This window comes from Dryobates pubescens, chromosome 9, assembly GCF_014839835.1.
Source record: "Dryobates pubescens isolate bDryPub1 chromosome 9, bDryPub1.pri, whole genome shotgun sequence".
Lineage (NCBI taxonomy): Eukaryota > Metazoa > Chordata > Aves > Piciformes > Picidae > Dryobates > Dryobates pubescens.
The window spans coordinates 29,181,978-29,199,366 of NC_071620.1; the positions used below are offsets into that span (position 1 = coordinate 29,181,978).

Genomic DNA, 17,389 nt, shown 5'->3' on the forward strand with positions numbered 1-17,389 from the left:
CCCTCACTTCGGAGAGTTTCTCATCCCCTCCACCATCCCGGCTGGGCGGCACAGGTAAAGCCAAGATGCAAGGAGTGTGGGTGGGAGGTACCACCCCAGGCATGGCGTGGTGGGAGGGAGGGACGGAAGGAGGGAGGGAGGGAGGGATGGATGGATGGATGGATGGATGGATGGGTGAGTGAGTGAACGGGTGGGTGGATGGGTGTGCAGATGTCCCCGCCGTCTCTCCGAGCAGCCCGGGGGCCCAACCGGCGCCGTCTAAGCCACCATTTGTGGTGGGTGTAGCTATCTGGGTCTTTTTACAGTAAAAGCCGCCTGGCTACCATCGGTAGGAGTTTCCCCGTGCTATTTATGTATATGCGTCTGGCTGTGTAGATAGAAAAAAACCCAGCGCGGGCTCAGCCCTCCCCGCCCCGCCGCCGGTGTTTACCAGCAACGGGCGTGTGTCACTGCCTCAGATGTTTTCCAGCTCGCAAACTCCCCGCTCTCCTCCGCCGGCTCCACCTCCGGGCCGGGGACCGCCTCTCTTACCCCCCCTCCCTTCTCCTCCTCTTGCCCTCCCATCATATAAAGAAACTTCCCGGTGCCACCGGCCCAGTCACGCTGCGCCCGGTCCCAGCAGCCGCCCCGGCATCCGGCGGCTCCTGCCCGCTCCCGGCGCCGCCACAGAGGTAAGAAGCAGGGATTCCCCTGTCCCCACTCCAGCACCGGGGAGCCCCCTCCGGGACCCGACCAGAGCAGCCTGTACGGCGGGACCCGACGGGCCGGGGTGTGTCATGGGGTGAGCATCTCGGCTGGTCCCCGTTTGGGCTTCTCCTGGTGCTGGCAGCACCTCAGCAGCCTCCACACACCCCCATTCCCCCCCTTTTTTCGGGGGGGGGGGGGGATAATTGGTTTCCCCCCTAAAGGACAATAAGAATACCTGCCCATTATCTGCTCCCGAGGTGAGATGTGCGCTGGCCCCGGCACTGCCGATTCCCCCTGCCCTGGGGAGGGTTGTGTGGATGGATGGGTGGATGCACTTTGTGCCCTGTCTAAGGTGTAGGAAAAGACTGTCTGGGGTTTTGTGCTGGTTCCAGTGGGGTCCTGTTCTGTTCCAGAGAGACTGTGGAATCTCCTTCTCTGGAGAGATTCCAAATCCACCTAGATATTGCAGTCCTGGACAACATATTGTGTATGACTGTGCTTTAGCAGGGGGTTTGGACTAGATGATCCCCAGGGGTCCCTTCCAGCCCCCACCATGACAGGATTGATTCTGTCACCTGTGATCTTGGTTGCCCCTCATACACGTTGTGTCCAGATCAGAAGCTGGAGAACAAGTTAGTGTCCTGGGGGATGCTGTCAGTGAGGAGAGGTGTGAGGGTGCTGCCTCCCATGGGTACCTTTCCAAGGACCTCTTAAAGTCTCCTTTGTGGCTAGAAGCAGACTGTGGGTAAGGAATTACTTTTTTGTTAGAATCATAGACTCGTTTTGGTTGGAAGAGGTCTTCAAGACGGCCAAGTCCAGCCATTAACCTAGCACTGCCAGGCCACCACTAAACCATGTCTTTCAGCACCACATCTATCTATTAGATGAAAGCCTGTTGGTGGTGGGGGAACCCTTCCTAATTAAGCTTTTGGGAGCATTCAAGCACTTTCAGATCAGGGAGATAAACTTGGCACCAAGTTCCTATCGCTGCTGTTGGTGACCTCCCATTAGGACCTTTCCAGCAGGTGCCCAGCACTTAGGGCTGCACACAGCCAGGGCTCTGTGCTGCTGGCTGCAAGCTCCTGTGTTCCTGGAGACAAGGGTCCCCTGCCAGGCTCCTCTGTAGGTTGGTATCTTCCCACTTATAGGTATTTGCAATCTGTAGAATTGGATGCTACTATATATATATATGCATGCTGGGAGCAGTTGGGAGGGGGTAGGTATGTGTAGGACATAGCACGTTCCAATGTGTCTTGCTTAAATGAGCTTTTGAAAACTCCTTTGATCTTACAGTTATCTGCTGTATAAATCAGAAATTTATGTGAATCCCTCCAAATTCTGTGTGTGCTGACACTATGTACATACCCTGTCAGATGAAAAATGTTTTTATGCTCCCTCTCCTCCCCCCCCCCCCTTTTTTTTTTGTTGTTTAGAAAATAACCCAAAAAATCACCCAGCTCTGGGCAGGACGAGGGCTTTGTTCCTCAAGTCACCCACAGTGCAGATTTCAACCCCCCCCTTGTGTACATTCATGCAAAGCAGTGTCGGGACAGGGGGGAAGTCTGTCAGTCTGCAGCATGAGTGGTGCCTGGGGAGGTGTGTGGGGGACTGTGCCCAGCTTCCTGAGGCTCTGTACCGTGTTTCCCGGGTCCCCCAGCCCGCCCTTGCACGCAGAAGCTGCCGTTTGGTGTCACACGTGTGGCACTGGTGGCTGGGGGCCGAAGGTGGGGCTCCACACGGGGACTTGTCAGCGCCTGACCTGTGGCTTTTCCTCTCCCCCTCAATTCCGCTCCTCTCTCCTTCCTCTGCAGGTCCCCCGAGAGCTGGTGCTTGGGTGTGTGCGGAGAGGCGGGCTCGGTGAGGCACCCCAAACCCCCCCACCCAAGCGTTTGACACGAGTGGCATGAACTTGGAGGCAGGTGAGTGCGGGATGAACTCGGTGAGCTGTGGCAACGGCAAACTTCGTCAGTGGCTGATCGACCAGATCGACAGCGGCAAGTACCCGGGGCTGGTGTGGGAGAACGACGAGAAGAGCATCTTCCGCATCCCCTGGAAGCACGCGGGCAAGCAGGACTACAACCGGGAGGAAGATGCTGCCCTCTTCAAGGTAGGGCTCGGCCTGGCCTTGGGGCTTGGGGTCATAAGAGGCGTGTCTGGAGGGCTCATCCTCTTTAGCTGGCTCTACAGGGTGGCCTTGCCTCTTGCCTCGGTGTCTCCTGTGTTTGAGGGTCAAGAGCACACGCCCTTTCCCTCTTCTCCTTGTGGAGCTTGATGCTTGTGGGACTGCAGCACATCTATTTCTTGGATAATTTTCTCCCCTTTCCTGTGTGTCTGCTCAACTTTTTCCTACCTTTCCACGCTGCTTTTTTTTGTCAGCCTAAACCTATAGGGAGTAAATTCATGCACATACAAGCACACAGGCAGATGGTGTTTCAAGCATTGTGGATTTGTACCTTGTGCCTGATTCTTCTTTCTGTTCTTTTTTCTCCTTTTTTTTTTCTCTCATTCTTTTGATTATCTCAAATGTTTCCAGGCTTGGGCTCTTTTCAAAGGGAAGTTCAGAGAGGGCATTGATAAACCAGACCCCCCTACCTGGAAGACAAGATTAAGGTGTGCTTTGAACAAGAGCAATGACTTTGAAGAGCTGGTGGAGAGAAGCCAGCTGGACATCTCAGATCCTTATAAAGTGTACAGAATAGTGCCAGAAGGAGCTAAAAAAGGTAAAGCATCTCAGATTCCTTGTGTGAGTGTAAATATGTCCCATTTTAAGCAGATGAGGACCAAAATGTGCTTTTCTGGGATGGCCCCATAGCCTTTTTAAGTCTTTGTAAGGAGATAAAATGCAGGGCTCAAGTGCAGCTTGTCCTGATGACTCACAAGGCTGGATCTGTGTGAAGACCACTGGTGTCTGAGTCAGGGTAGTGGAAGGGAGACCTTGCAAGAGATACAGATGAGTGTCCTGCACATTACTGGAGAAATTGCTCTTATAGCTGGAGCATCCCTGCCAGCTCTGCATAGCTAGAACCAAGCAAGTGCCTCATGGCAAACAAACTCCATAAATTGCTTGCTGGATCTTGGTTTGGAATACAGGGAAGAGCAGAAGTGTTTTGAGCTTGGATAGTGGGTAACTGCTGCAGGGGGAAGAGCTGGGAGTGAAGATTGCCCAGCCTGCAGCTGCCTGGCCTCCAAGAAGCTCCTAGTGCCAGGCGTGGCCCAGAGAGGGCATTGTGGGTGTACCCACCACTGGGTATGGCTTAGCAACACTCCCTGGGAGACACTGGAGAGCCCAGGAGAATGGACTACCAGGAGTTCTGTCCCAGATCCTGCCCCATTTTAGTCTTCTGCTTGTTCAAAGTCAGGTTGTATGGTTATCTTCAAAGTCAGGTCGTATGGTTATCTTCAAAGTTGTATGAATTTGTCAGTCCCACATGAACATGGGGAGAAACTTCTTTACTGTGAGGGTGCGAGAGCACTGGACCAGGCTGTGCAGAGTGGTTGTGGAGTCTCCTTCTCTGGAGAGATTCTAAACCCACCGGGATATTGCAATCCTGGGCAACCTGCTCTGTGTGACCTTGTTTTAGCAGGGGTCTTGGAGTAGATGATCTCCAGAAGTCCCTTCCAACCCCCACCATGCTGGGGTTCTGTCATCAGTCTGCCAATTCCAGATTTCCTTATGCTGTGGTTGACATGTATTTTCATCCTTCTGGTGAATGTAGGTGCAAAACAGATCAGCATGGAGGAGCAACCATTAATGATGAACCATTCCTTTCCAATAACATCTCCTTACACTTCACTACCATCTCAGGTATGACATCAGTTGTGCATTTCGCTTGCTACTTGAACGCCGAGCAGCAGCATTTTTGTGCTGTGTCTGTCTTTTCTCTCTGCTTCTCCCTGGGAAGAAACTTCATTACACAAACTGAGAATGCAAGAAGCAGCTTTTGTAATGTCATGTGAGGCCACAGGGAATTTGATTTCCCTGGGTGTTGTTTATCCTTTTTCTGTTGGGCGATAGACCCTGGTGCCCTGCCCTTCTGTTGATGCCAGAGTACATGCACCCAGCAAAGCCTTGCTCTTCTGGGCAGACATTTACCAGTCATGCTTTGACTGCCTTTTGTTATTCCACTCTGCTTATTATTTACACCAGTGGTGAGAAGTTCATTGGAAAGCCTCATTCGCGGTGGTGGCCAAGTGCCATTTGTGTAGCCTGGGCAAAGCTCAGACCTCCATGGGCTTTTGTCAGAGAAAATCAAGGAGCTGAGATGTGGAAGTTGATGCCATCCATGCATCACAGTGGGTTTAACAGCTGCTGAGTAAAAGAATTATCTTGTTAAATTGAATAGGTACCAAACTACATGGTGCCCCACGAACGGAACTGGAGGGAGTTTGCCCCGGAGCAGCCACATCCTGACATTCCCTACCAGTGTGCCAGTGTCCCCTTTGCAGCTCGCAGCCATCACTGGCAAGGACCTGGCTGTGAAAACGGTAAGATGCTTCTGTTTAGGATTGCTTGTTGAGGTGGGTCACCTGGAAGAACAGCAGATTTCAGGCTGCTTCTTTGTGGCTTTGATGGGAATTAGCAGAAGTGGCTGGAGGTGGGTGCTGGGCTCCCTTCTGGGAGAGCCCTGGGGATCATGGCAAGAGCGTTTGCCCTCAAGGCTCTTGCTTTGCCACTGTACGTGTGGTGTGTGGGCTGCTCAGTCCTCTGAGCTGACACAAGTCAGCCCCTAAAAGTTGTGTGCTGTCTCCAAAGCTCTGAGAACCAACCCCCCTCCAAAGCCCCAAATGGGAACATGTGTTTAGCTTTGCTTTCTGGTTTTGGACCTTCCGAGGCACACATCAGTGAGGTTTTTCCCTCCAGCCTTGTGGGTTAGAATGGCATTGTTGTTCCCAGGGCAAAGCTGAAATTAAGTCTTTATTTTAGTGCTGTGGCAACAGGACAACTTGTCATGGACTGAGTCTCTCTTGGGGCTGGTACAGCAGAGACAGAATAAAGGGATGTTCCCTTCCCTGAAGAACTCCAAGTACCAGAGCCTGACATAATCGTGGCTTTCCAAGCTCAGCATCCTTAGGAAAAAAAGCCTGAATTGTGAAAACTGCCAATGCTGAACTCTGCAGGGGATGAAATATGAGAGGAAGGGAAACATGTGCTGTAGAGCCTTGCAGGATAACTCACCTGATGACACAGGCGTTTGCTTTGTGAGAAGCAGCAGCTGGCTCAGAAGGGCAAGAAGGGATGGAAAGGGAGAAGGAACTTCTAAGAGCAGTTACTACATTTTCAGAGGACAGCTCTGTAGAGATTTCAGTCCAGAGAAGTCTTTGGCTCTGCTAAAAAGTAAATGCTCAGTGCAGGGCAATTTTTGCTGACAGGTAGAGTCCCAGAATCCCAGCATAGTGGGTATTAGAGGAGATCTCTGGAGATCACCTAGTCCAACCCCACTGCTGATGCAGAGTTACCCAGAGCAGGTTGCACAGGATCACAATGTCTAGGCAGGTTTGAAATCTCTCCAGAGAAGGAGACTCCACAACCTCTCTCTAGGCAGCTTGGCCTAGTGCCCTGGCACACTCACAGGAAAGAAGTTTTTCCTTCATGTTAAGATGGAACCTCCTGTGTTCCAGTTTGTGCCCATTGCCCCTTCATCTGTCACTGGGCATCACTGGAAAGAGTTTGGCCCCATCCTCTTGTCCCCTGATCAGTATTGAGAAGATGTCCTCTCAGTCTGTTCTTTTCTAAACAGCCCCAGGTCTCTCAGCCTTTCCTCTTCAGAGAGAGGCTCCAGTGCCCTCAGCATCTTTGCAAGTCTCCACTAGATCTTAAACAGCTGAGCTATTTGCTAATGAGAAATGGAGGTGGCAAGCTGAATGAGCTGTGCCCTGAGGTACATCCTGTGCAGCAGTTACACACACATTTTCTACATTTGGAGGCAGTTGTTAGTGGTTGGTTTTGAGTTTCTCATTAAAAGTGTCAAGACTTGTGGGTGGTTTGTATCCACATTGCTCCAGCTCCTGGTTGTGGTGGGTCCTACCGCTGGGGAAAGGCAGTGTTTGTTTATCTGCAAGTCATTCCCATCATCCTCCAAACAGAGGAAAACATCTCCTGATATAATTCACCTACTGAAAGGCATCTCTTGGATCAGTCTAAGAATAATCCTGGTAGTAAAGCCCTAATAATCTCTTGCTGCACAAATTCCTTTACCTATTCTTTAATCAGTGTTAATTCCAGCTTTATTCTTCTACCTGACACTAGTAAAATCTCTTACATGGGACTGATTGGTTTAAGCAGGCAGCTCCTCAGAGCACTGTAGTTGAAAAGGTAAATCAACTCTGTAATGGAACAGTATGTTGGGTAAGGGAAAAGGACCAAGGGGAATACTGACATGTTAAAGGGGTATTTTGTGCAGACCCAAATGAAAATCCATCCCAACCAATGGGAGATCCAGAGAGCTCAGCAGAGCTGACATACCTGGAAAAGCTGGGAAAGAGCATCTTTTTAAGAAGAAAGTGGGGAAGAGAGAGAGAGAGAGTTCCTGGTGGGGCCCAGACAACTCACTTATGTGATCTCTGCCCCAGCTTTTCTTTAGGATTCAGGCAACTGTTACTGACTTTTGTTTGTGAAAACAGGTTGTCAGGTGACAGGAACCTTTTATGCTTGTGCCCCTCCTGAGTCCCAGACTCCTGGCATCCCGATCGAGCCAAGCATAAGGTCCGGTGAAGCCCTCGCCCTGTCAGGTAAGGTCCAAGCCCCTCCAGGCTTTCTGCAAAGCATGACAACAGGCTCTGCCTTCTGACTTGCCCTGGCACCATCTCTTCTTTCTGATGAAAAGAGAAAAAGAAGGAAAAACAAAAGAAACCTTTTCAATTAATTAATTTTGGTGAATAGAATAGAATAGACCAGGTTGGAAGAGACCTTCAAGATCATTACGTCCAACCTATCATCCAACACCATCTAATCAACTAAACCATGCAACCAATCACCCCATCAAGTCTCCTCCTAAACACCTCCAATGATGGAGACTCCACCACCTCCCTAGGCAGCCCATTACCAATGGGATTGCTTTTCTGGGATACTTAGATGCGTGTAGCTCCAGCTCAAAGAGATGAAAGTGGTTACAGTTGGGAAGTGCTTTGCTGGCTCAGAGTGTCAGTGTTGGGTTTCTTCAGTGAGCCACCAAATGAGGGGAGCTTGGATATTTTGGGGGAGCTCAGTGACTTTTAGTTCAGTATTTCATTTGGTAGGAGCCCCCAAACCCCAGTCTTACCTGGGCACCTTGCTACGTTTCTCCTTGTGTCACCTAATTCATGATTCCTGGTGAAAGAGGACACAGTCTCAGACTGCGCCAGGGGAGGTTTAGGTTGGATGTTAGGAAGAAGTTCTATACAGAGAGAATGATTGCCCATTGGAATGGGCTGCCTGGGGAGGTGGTGGAGTCACCATCATTGGAGGTGTTCAGGAGGAGACTTGATGGGGTGATTGGTTGCATAGTTTACTTGATTAGATGGTCTTGGATGATGGGTTGGACGTGATGATCTTGAAGGTCTCTTCCAACCTGGTTTTATCATTATTATTATTATTATTATTATTATTATTATTATTATTATTATTATTATTATTATTATTATTATTATTATTATTATTATTATTATTATTATTATTAAAATAAGGTGTTTGGGAAAGGGAAGGGAAGTTATTTCATCCATGTTTGCAGACATCTGGATGCTGAGGAACTTCCTGAATAAAATCTGGGAGGTGGTGTAGGAATGGGCTTGTCACAGCAATAATGGATCAAGCTGTAGTATGGTACTGAGCAGGTGTCTTGAGCAGGGTTGTTCTCCTGAACCAGGGGCTGTATCTCTGTGTGTGTCTCTCTGTTTATATATAGAAGCACATTTCATACACACAGATATTATATTTCTATATATTCAGTGCAGTGTGATTTTTAGGGGTCAGCCAAGTTGGCCAAGTAGCCATTTGAGTCAGGCTGGGGATTTGAGGTACATCCCTACTGGAGCTGGAGGCAGCAGTTGCTTCTCCTCAGTGTAAGCTTGCAAATCCCCTCTGCAGAAACCTCTTTTATGCAAAATCTGGGGAGAAACAGCTACTTCCTGATTAAATCTGAGGAAGTGAACTGAGCTGTGGGTTTAATTGTAATGTGACCTCAGAAAGTATGACCAGCGACAACTTGTCCTGTGCAGACTTTTCCTTTTAAATGGAAACATGAAGTCTGCAGGGTGTTAGTTCCTGCAAAATTCCCACATCAGTAGCCTTTAGACTGAAATGAGAGGGCATTAATTCCACTGTGTCTCAAAAGGTTTAGTATTTATATGATTTATGCAATTTTGGCTGTTGTGAGCCTGTCTTCTGGGTGGTGGTGACTACCAGGCTCAGAAATCTCTTTCAGGCTTGCCTGGTCCTAGTACAGCTCTGAAGCATAAAATGTTCAGACTGATGTGTCACAATGATGCTTTTTATTTTGCCTTCTTGTAGACGGTCGACTCCACATCTGCTTGTATTACCGTGAAATACTGGTCAAGGAGGTGACAACTTCTAGTCCTGAAGGTTGCAGAATATCCCATGGCCAAAGTTATGAGGTCAGCAGCCTGGAGCAAGTAATCTTCCCTTATCCAGAGGATAATGGCCAGAGGAAGAACATAGAAAAACTACTGAGCCACTTGGAACGAGGAGTAATACTGTGGATGGCACCTGATGGCCTCTATGCTAAGAGACTTTGCCAAAGCAGGATCTACTGGGATGGGCCTCTGGCACTCTGCAGTGATCGACCCAATAAACTGGAGCGGGACCAAACCTGCAAGCTCTTTGACACTCAGCAATTTTTGGCAGGTAAGTTCCAACAGGGCTTTGGTAGTGTTTCTGGAGGTGTCACCTGGTCACTCTCCACTTCAGACTTACAGGAGGGCTCTTTCTGTGTAACCTTAGGGTAAGGATTATTCCTTACTTCTTCTGGGCAAGAGCAGTCAAGGGGTAGTTGACTCCTGGATAATCCTGTCAAATTCTGCTCTCCATGCACCTCCAGTGTCCCTACACAAATAAGCAGGAGTGAGCTGATAGTGACACCCAAAATTCCACATCTCTTTAAGAAGCATAAGGAGGAGCCTAACAAAAAAGTCTTTCCACAAACTGAGTGTCAGAAAGAAGTGGATCCTGATGCTGGATCTTCTCACAGAAGTCCTAGTTAGGTCTGTACTCATGGTGCTATTGACCCAAAGTGAGCCTGAGATCTTGGTCAGAGTATACAAATACCAGCATGAAGTTCAGGTGAAAGCATCTCAGTTTTTGCTGGTGTTTAAATATCTTGGGGTAAAGAGGATTTCACAGCCTCTGGAGTTTTGAGATTTCCTAATACTCTCAGCAAGGAGTTGGTTACCTCTCCAGAGCACTGGGGGAAGGTCTTCACAGGTCTTGATTCACCACAGGCAGTACGGAGTGGGCAAGGACACTGCTCAGGACAGTGTCTTCTCCTTCCAGCCCATGGAAGGAAAGGGCAGAGCCTCAACTCCACTTCCCAGTGCTTCTGAGCTGTTAGAGGGAGGAAAGCTGTCCACCCAGGGAAGCTGGGAGACAGTCATTGTCCCAGAGGACAGCTTGGGCATCAGGAATACACCTTGGCTCTCTTTTGAGGTTGTTGCATTGCTGTGGGTGATCAGTGTGCATATGGGTTGGGGTGTTTTCTCATTAGAAGAGGGCATCAGTGCTGGCATGACTCTCTTGGGACTATAATCCTGTCAAAAATGAAATAAGCCCAGCAAACCCAAGCCAACAGCTTTAACATACATTATATTCCAGGAATGATCATAGAATCATAGAATCGGTCAGGGTTGGAAGGGACCACAAGGATCATCTAGTTCCAACCCTCCTGCCAGGGGCAGGGACACCTCACACTAGATCAGCCTGGCCAGAGCCTCATCCAGCCTGGTCTTAAGCACCTCCAGGGATGGGGCCTCAACCACCTCCCTGTGCAACCCATTGCAGGGCTTCACCACTCTCACGGTGAAGAACTTCCTCCTCACGTCCAGCCTGAATCTCCCCACCTCCAGCTTCATTCCATTCCCCCTAGTCCTATCACTACCTGATATCCTGAGAAGTCCCTCCCCAGCCTTCTTGTAGGCCCCCTTCAGATACTGGAAGGCCACAATTAGGTCACCTTGGAGCCTTCTTTTCTCCATGTCGATGTACCCTCCTAGCAAGATGGTCAGGCAAGAAGGGCATTTAAAGAAAGAAATCTGATCCTGGATGTGAGAATTTACAGGGGAATTTGTGGTTGGGGTATTGACTTGGACTTCAATCACATGCTACTTTAAAGATGCATAATTCTACTTCTGATCATGGTTTTGGAAATCCCTTTCCCTTTCCTCAGGTGACTTTTTAAATGTACTCTGGGTTCTTCCAAATGGTTGACAGAAGGTCTCTTTTCAGATGCCTAACCCCAAAGATAAGGCCAGGCAACGGCTATTTTTTGCCTCCTCCTGAGTTATTTGTGCACCAGTGCCTGTGCAGCCCCAGGTGTGTGGTTGCAGTGGTGTGTGCAAAGTTAGCTTTGGCAGGTGTTGGTGCTCAGCTAGGTTTGTAAGCTGCTTGCCATTGGCATATTTGAATGTACTGAGGGCTAAGAATGCAAGCAATCATGAGGATCCCTGTCTTAGGAAACTGGACCTCCCTCAGGAGGAGTGGCAGGAGATCTCTGCCAGGAGAGAAAACCTTGGACAGTAGGGAAAGGGGCAGGTGCAGAACTGCTATGGAGCACAGCAAATAGGGCCTCACTGAGCATCTGGACTCTGCAAACTACTCCAGAGCATCAAGGCTTGAGTTGAGCAGCCTGTACTGTTGAGAAGGCTAAAGCAGCAATAAATCAGAAAGCAGGTAGATGGTCTCTGGGGAGCAGTAAATGTGGTGCGTTGGGCTGGGTGGAGAGCAGGAGATAGGAGAAGGGAATTTGGGAGCATGAGGGGAGCAGCCAGAGGAGGTTTGGCTTGGCAGAAAGAGCTGGACCTCAAGTATCAGGGAATGGGCAAGGTTTAGGAAGTTGCATGGGGAGCCCTGTAGTGTTAGAGGATGTGCTTGGGCCTGGAAAGGGTGATGGAGTGAGCAGAAGGGTTTGGAGAAGTGCAAGGTTGACCTTCAGCCTTGATTATTCTACTGGTGGAGAAGAAAAAGGGCTTTCTTCTCCAGGTCTGTGGGGAATTGCTGGAGCCTAATAACACTGGGGAGAAAGGATAAAAACATGAAACCAGGGTTTTGAGGGAGACTCTGAGGAGCATTGTGCTTTACGCTCTAAGTGGGTTACTTGTTGTTTTAGTCTTACAACTGACCCCTCTGGTAAGACCAGTAATCTCAAGCCAGGGCTGGGACACGTAGGTGGAAGGAACTGCATTCACCCCTTGGTCTGCAAAGCTCTGGTTAGAGCAGAAGTGGCAGGGGTGCATTTCAGAAGGAGGTGCATTTTTCATGCCAAGCTTGAAGACTCTTCAGGGGGTGCTTCATGGGAAGACACTGCTTTTCATATGAATTTTGACTGTTTCCAGAAAGCATGAACAGAATGGTCAATGAAAAGGAAATCTTTGCCAATCAGCTCTGTGGAAATACTTCACATAACACAGGCTTTAACAAGGACATTGTATTAGATGCAGATTTCTTTTTGCTAAGAGGAAATACAGTGTCTGAAATACAACATATTGGTTGTGGCCTGAGTAGAAGCCTCTTATAAAGATCTCCCCTGCTCCCTGTCATAGGAACCACTTTGACTATTGCAGTAATAATATAATGTGACCTTTTCCCTCTGTGCAAGGATGTGGGCTGGTGAAGGGAACATAGGAGGGCAGCAGACTGGCTCAGTGCATGGCTTAAATCAGGTTTTTCATGTTTTGAGGCCACCTCATCAATCATGAGGCACAAGGAGAATGGTGCCTCCACTGCTGTGTCTAGCTTAGGATGAATTCCATGGCTGGCAGCACTTTGAGTTTCTGGCTCTACTAAAAGGCTGCTGGCTTCTGTGCAGCTGTTGGGTGTCCACTTGAGCAAGTTCTGTCTGCTCTGTGAGGTCCTGCTGTTGAGGCCCAATAAAAATACCGATTGGAGGACATCTTGGTTTGTGCACATGAGCTAACTTGTGAGGCAAAGGAGACAGAAAAATTGCAGTGCCAGATGTTCTGTGGGAAAGTCTCCAACCTCAGTGGCTTCTCCTTGCCTCTTGTCTTTTTCCTGACCTCTCTCGTCTTCCTCTGGGGGGTCACTTTATCTTCCCCTACTGTGCTCCATGGTCTTCCATTTAGAGCTTAGCCATCCACAAAGTCTTCCTTACCAGCCTGTACTGGTTTTGGCTGTGATGGAATTAATTTCTTCATAGCAGCCCATGTGGTGCTGTGGTTTGGATTTGTGATCCAGGGAGTGCTGGTAACACAGGGATGCTGTAGCTAAAGTTTGCACTGCTCAAGGCTTTCTCCATTTCTCACTGTATGCCCACAGAAGTAGGCTGGGGTAGATGTGAGGGTGGGAGAGGACACCAGCTGGGACAGCTGACCAAAGGGCTATTCTAGGCCATATGACCTCATGGTCAGCAGTAAAACATGGGTGGGGTTTTCCCAGAGGCTACTGTTGCCTGGGGACTGGCTGGGCATCGGTTGGCTGGTGGTGAGCGATTGCTTTTTTGCATCATTGGTTTATTTTGGGGTTTTTTTTTGTCTTTATGGGGGGTTCTTTTTTACCTATCAAGCTGTCTTTATCTCAGCCCACAATCTGTCTCCCTTTTGCCCTTCCAGTTCCCTCCCCCATGCTGCTGCTGGGAGCGAGTGGCTGCATGGTGCTTCCCTGCCCACTGGGGTTAACTCACATCCCTTTTCTCTCTTCCCAGAGCTGCAAGCTTTTGCTCACCATGGACGTCCACTGCCACGGTACCAGGTTGCTCTGTGCTTTGGGGAGGAATTTCCAGATCCACAGAGGCAGAGGAAACTAATTACAGCCCATGTAAGTAGGACTTCTGCCTTACCTAAAAGAAACATGTTCCTTGGAGGATCTGAATCTGCCAGTAAGGCTTCTCTGCCTTGTGTCAGTAGTGAGGGAGGTAACAAATTCCTGCAAATGCAGCACCATCCAGACTGGGGTTGAATCTCTGGGTCTGACAAGGACTGACTGGTAGCCCTCAGGACGGCAGAGCACCTGATTTTAGCAGTTTGCCCAGGGAGGAGTTAGATGCTCCATCCCTGGAGGCACTCCAGGTCAGGTTGTTTGGGGCTCTGAGCAGCCTGCTCTAGTTGAAGATGTCCCTGCTCACTGCAGGTGGTTAGACTAGGTGACCTTTAAAGGTCTCTTCCAGCTCAAACCCTTTCATGGTTCTGTGATTCCATTTCCTTTGCTGTCGCACCTAAGTCTTGTTGATGATCTCTTGCAAAATGCTTCAGAACCTAAAGCTGATAGGTACCCTGGAAGAGCTGGAGAGTTTTGTTGCCCCAGCCCATATATGCAGCTACTGGGGCTGCCAGGGTGGTGAAGGATGTGGTGTCTCCACAAGTGCTGCACCTGAGGATGCTCCAGAATCCCGGCCTGCATATCAGGAACCTCAGCCCTGATGCAGAGGCTACCTGTGCAGCTCTGGAGTTAAGGTACCTGCAAGCTCCTGGGCTGACTGACCACAGTTCACACTCACTCAGAGCTAGTGTTTCGGGATGCTGCCTGAGAGGGGGTGATGACAGAGACTGAGACCAGGTACTTTCTAAATTGGCTGTATTGGCCCATAAAACCACAAGAGAGGTGATAATGCACACAGTAGCATCAGGGCTTAGTTTATTGCATCCTTGGGAAGAAAACTGGTGCCTTTCTGAATTTTCTGGAAGCCCTTTGGTAGCAGCCCTAGGTCAGGCTTTTGTCCTAAGCTGTGGCCTCCCCTTAACTTTCATAGTCACACTGCTGCATGGAAGTTTCTGGGGTGGAAGGTGGGAAGCTCACAAATCCCTCCCCAGCTGTGCAAGGGCTAATTAGAGGTAGCTCTTTATCCTGTCTCTCCTGGAATTCTCTTCCACCCTCATTTTGGCTTCTCATCTTTCCATCTCTCAGTTTCCTATTATTCCTTCTCTATCTTTTAGTCTGGAAGTTTCTCTGTGAACTTGTGCCTCCTGCTCTTTCCAGAACTTTGCTTCCCCCTTACCTCAACCTGCTCAGCATGTTGGACTGGGAGCTGGGGAGCTCCACCATCTCACCAAATAGCTATGCCCCAGGAGTTTTCTGGCTCACCTGCCCCACTACCTTCCCATCTTCTCCATGGTGGGATGGGGAGTGCTCAGCTGCCTCTGAATGCTGATGAGAGGAAGGGAAGGGGGATCAGTGAGGCTACTCCAACATGGTGATCCTGTCTGGGTCTCTCCTTTCCCAGAGGTGAGAGCCATGGACTGTGTATTTTTTATAGGATCATTTTGGTTGGAAGAGACCTTTAAGATCATTAAGTCCAACCATTAACCCAACATTGCCAGGTCACCACTAAACTGTGTCCCTCAGCACCATGTCTACATGGCTTTTCAGTCCCTCCAGGAATGGAGGCTTTGGCACTGCCCTGGGAAGCCTGTTCCAGGTCTGGGCAACCCTTACAACCCTTTTGGTGAAGAAATTGTTCCTCACATTCCCTCTAAACCTCCCCAGTGCAATTTGAGGTCTTTTCTTTTTGACCTATTGCTTCTTACTTAGGAGAAAAGCCCAACCCTCATCTCACTCCAACCTTTCAGGTAGTTGTTGAGAGTAAGGCTGAGCCTTCCTCCAAAGTGATTCCTGTGGCTTAAGGTAGAGGGGCTGCCTGACTAGCAGGAGAGGGCTGTGGAAAAGAGTTGTCCACAACCTGTCCTTCCCCTGAGAGTAAGGAGAGCTTCAGGTGTTCTCAGTGTGCATTTTAAATATTTCTAGTCAAAGCCCAAAGCCCTGAGTGGTTTCTGAAGAGAGAGGAGTGAGGGCAAAGTGAACAGATTCCTCATCAGCGATTGAATGAACAGAAATAAGAGTAGAGTAGAATAGAATAGAATAGAATTAACCAGGTTGGAAAAGACTTTTGAGATCATCGAGTCCAACCTATCATCCAACACCACCTAATCAACTAAACCATGGCACCAAGCACCCCATCCAGTCTCTTCCTGAACACCTCCAGTGATGGTGACTCCACCACCTCCCTGGGCAGCCCATTCAAATGGCCAACCTTTGTGTTAGATTGAAGTCATTTGGCAACATATGTCAGTCTACCTGAGGGCTCCAGCATTTTGAGCTTGAGTACTTCACAAGGCAGATGAGACTTTCAGTGCTTTGTCATGCATTTGAGTGGCCATGGAGATGCCTGGCCTGTAGACATCAGTCACGCCTAGGGGCTGGCCAAGGGACCACAATACATCATTTGTGTCACTGGTATGTGCCTCTTAAAGGAAGGTCAATGGTAAGGAGTGTGCTGGCAGCAGAACAGGCAAGGCCTGGCTTGAGACAGAGATTGGTGAGACCGCTGAAATAGTTTTCCCATTCTGGGAAGCAGCAGGGGTTTGTCCTGCCTTGTGTTGAGCTGGAAACCATCGTAACCAGCTAAGATGAGGAGCATGGAATCTTGTCACATGTCTAATTAACCTTTTCTTTTCTGTTCTCAAGGTTGAACCAATGTTTGCCAGGCAGCTGTATTACTTTGCTCAGCAAAACAGTGGGCATCTTCTGAGAGGCTATGACTTACCAGAACTTGTGACTAGCCCGGAGGATTATCACAGATCTATTCGCCATTCCTCTATTCAAGAATAAGACCCTCAGGAAGAGGGTCTTTAAAGGCACTGTAATGATGATGCAGAGTGGAGGAGCAGATCTGGGTTGCAGTTTGGAGACCTACACGGCAGCTGGATGCGTTCAGGGGTTCATGATAACAAAGTGAACTGGGACAGCCCTTTTTGTATGATACAAACGATGGCTCTTCACTGTTGGGATGCCACATCTCACATAGGTTCCAGCTGTCACTGAGAATAACTCATAACTGACAAAATGATTGCTGTGTTTACATTTGCTTCCCGCTCTCCTGGGGTTCTGAGGACCAATGTGCACCGAAGACTTAAATCCAGAGTTTGTACTGTTGTATTTGCAGGACTATTTATTTTGGATCACTGATCTCAGGGAAGGTACATACATTCGTGGTGTTCCCGGTCTGAAACTGTAGCTACTAGATGGTTTATTGAGAGTAGCCAACACACATTCGTGGGTGTAAATTCAGATTCCTAAGTGCGATGCCTGTGCTCTTCTATAGAATATTCCGGTGTATTTTTTCAAACCAGAGCAATTCTTCAAAGACATATTTTTTTAAATGCCTGACTGACAGACATTTGTCCTGATGATGACTTTCATTGCTGCCCCTGTTTCTAGTGAGTTACCCTACCCTTTCCCCCATAAAAGCAGTTTCTAAGGTGATGATGCATTTATGGTACTGTGTTAGGAAAAGGGGAACTAGATGATCTCCAGAGATCCCTTCCACCATTCTATGACTGTGTGATTGTTCAGCTCCTATTACCTGTGGATTTAGTGGGTCAGCCACTAAAATTCTAGCGTCCCAAAGAGCAAGTTTAAAAAAAATCAGTTACATTTTTCTTATAATCAAAAGCTACTATGCATTATATATATATACACACACACATATATCAATCACATATATATATGTGTATGTCCTATATATATATATCATCATATATATATATA

General features: G+C 48.6%; 1 protein-coding gene across 1 annotated transcript; it reads left to right on the top strand.

The window, feature by feature from the left end:
- The first annotated feature begins 2,542 nt into the window (after positions 1 to 2,542).
- On the top strand, positions 2,543 to 16,579 carry IRF4 (interferon regulatory factor 4). Its single transcript, XM_009903805.2, has 8 exons — positions 2,543 to 2,794; positions 3,221 to 3,407; positions 4,404 to 4,492; positions 5,031 to 5,172; positions 7,309 to 7,416; positions 9,173 to 9,526; positions 13,551 to 13,663; positions 16,307 to 16,579. The coding sequence occupies exons 1-8, from the start codon at positions 2,591 to 2,593 to the stop codon at positions 16,448 to 16,450; spliced, it is 1,341 nt and encodes a 446-aa protein (XP_009902107.1). The 5' UTR covers positions 2,543 to 2,590; the 3' UTR covers positions 16,451 to 16,579.
- Positions 16,580 to 17,389: the final 810 nt, after the last annotated feature.

Coding starts and splice junctions, on each gene's coding strand:
- IRF4 (XM_009903805.2), top strand. CDS start 2,591: ATGAACTTGGAGGCAGGTGAGTGCGGGATGAACTCGGTGAGCTGTGGC. Junction 4,493..5,030: donor ACACTTCACTACCATCTCAG/GTATGACATCAG, acceptor TAAATTGAATAG/GTACCAAACTACATGGTGCC. Junction 9,527..13,550: donor CACTCAGCAATTTTTGGCAG/GTAAGTTCCAAC, acceptor CTCTCTTCCCAG/AGCTGCAAGCTTTTGCTCAC.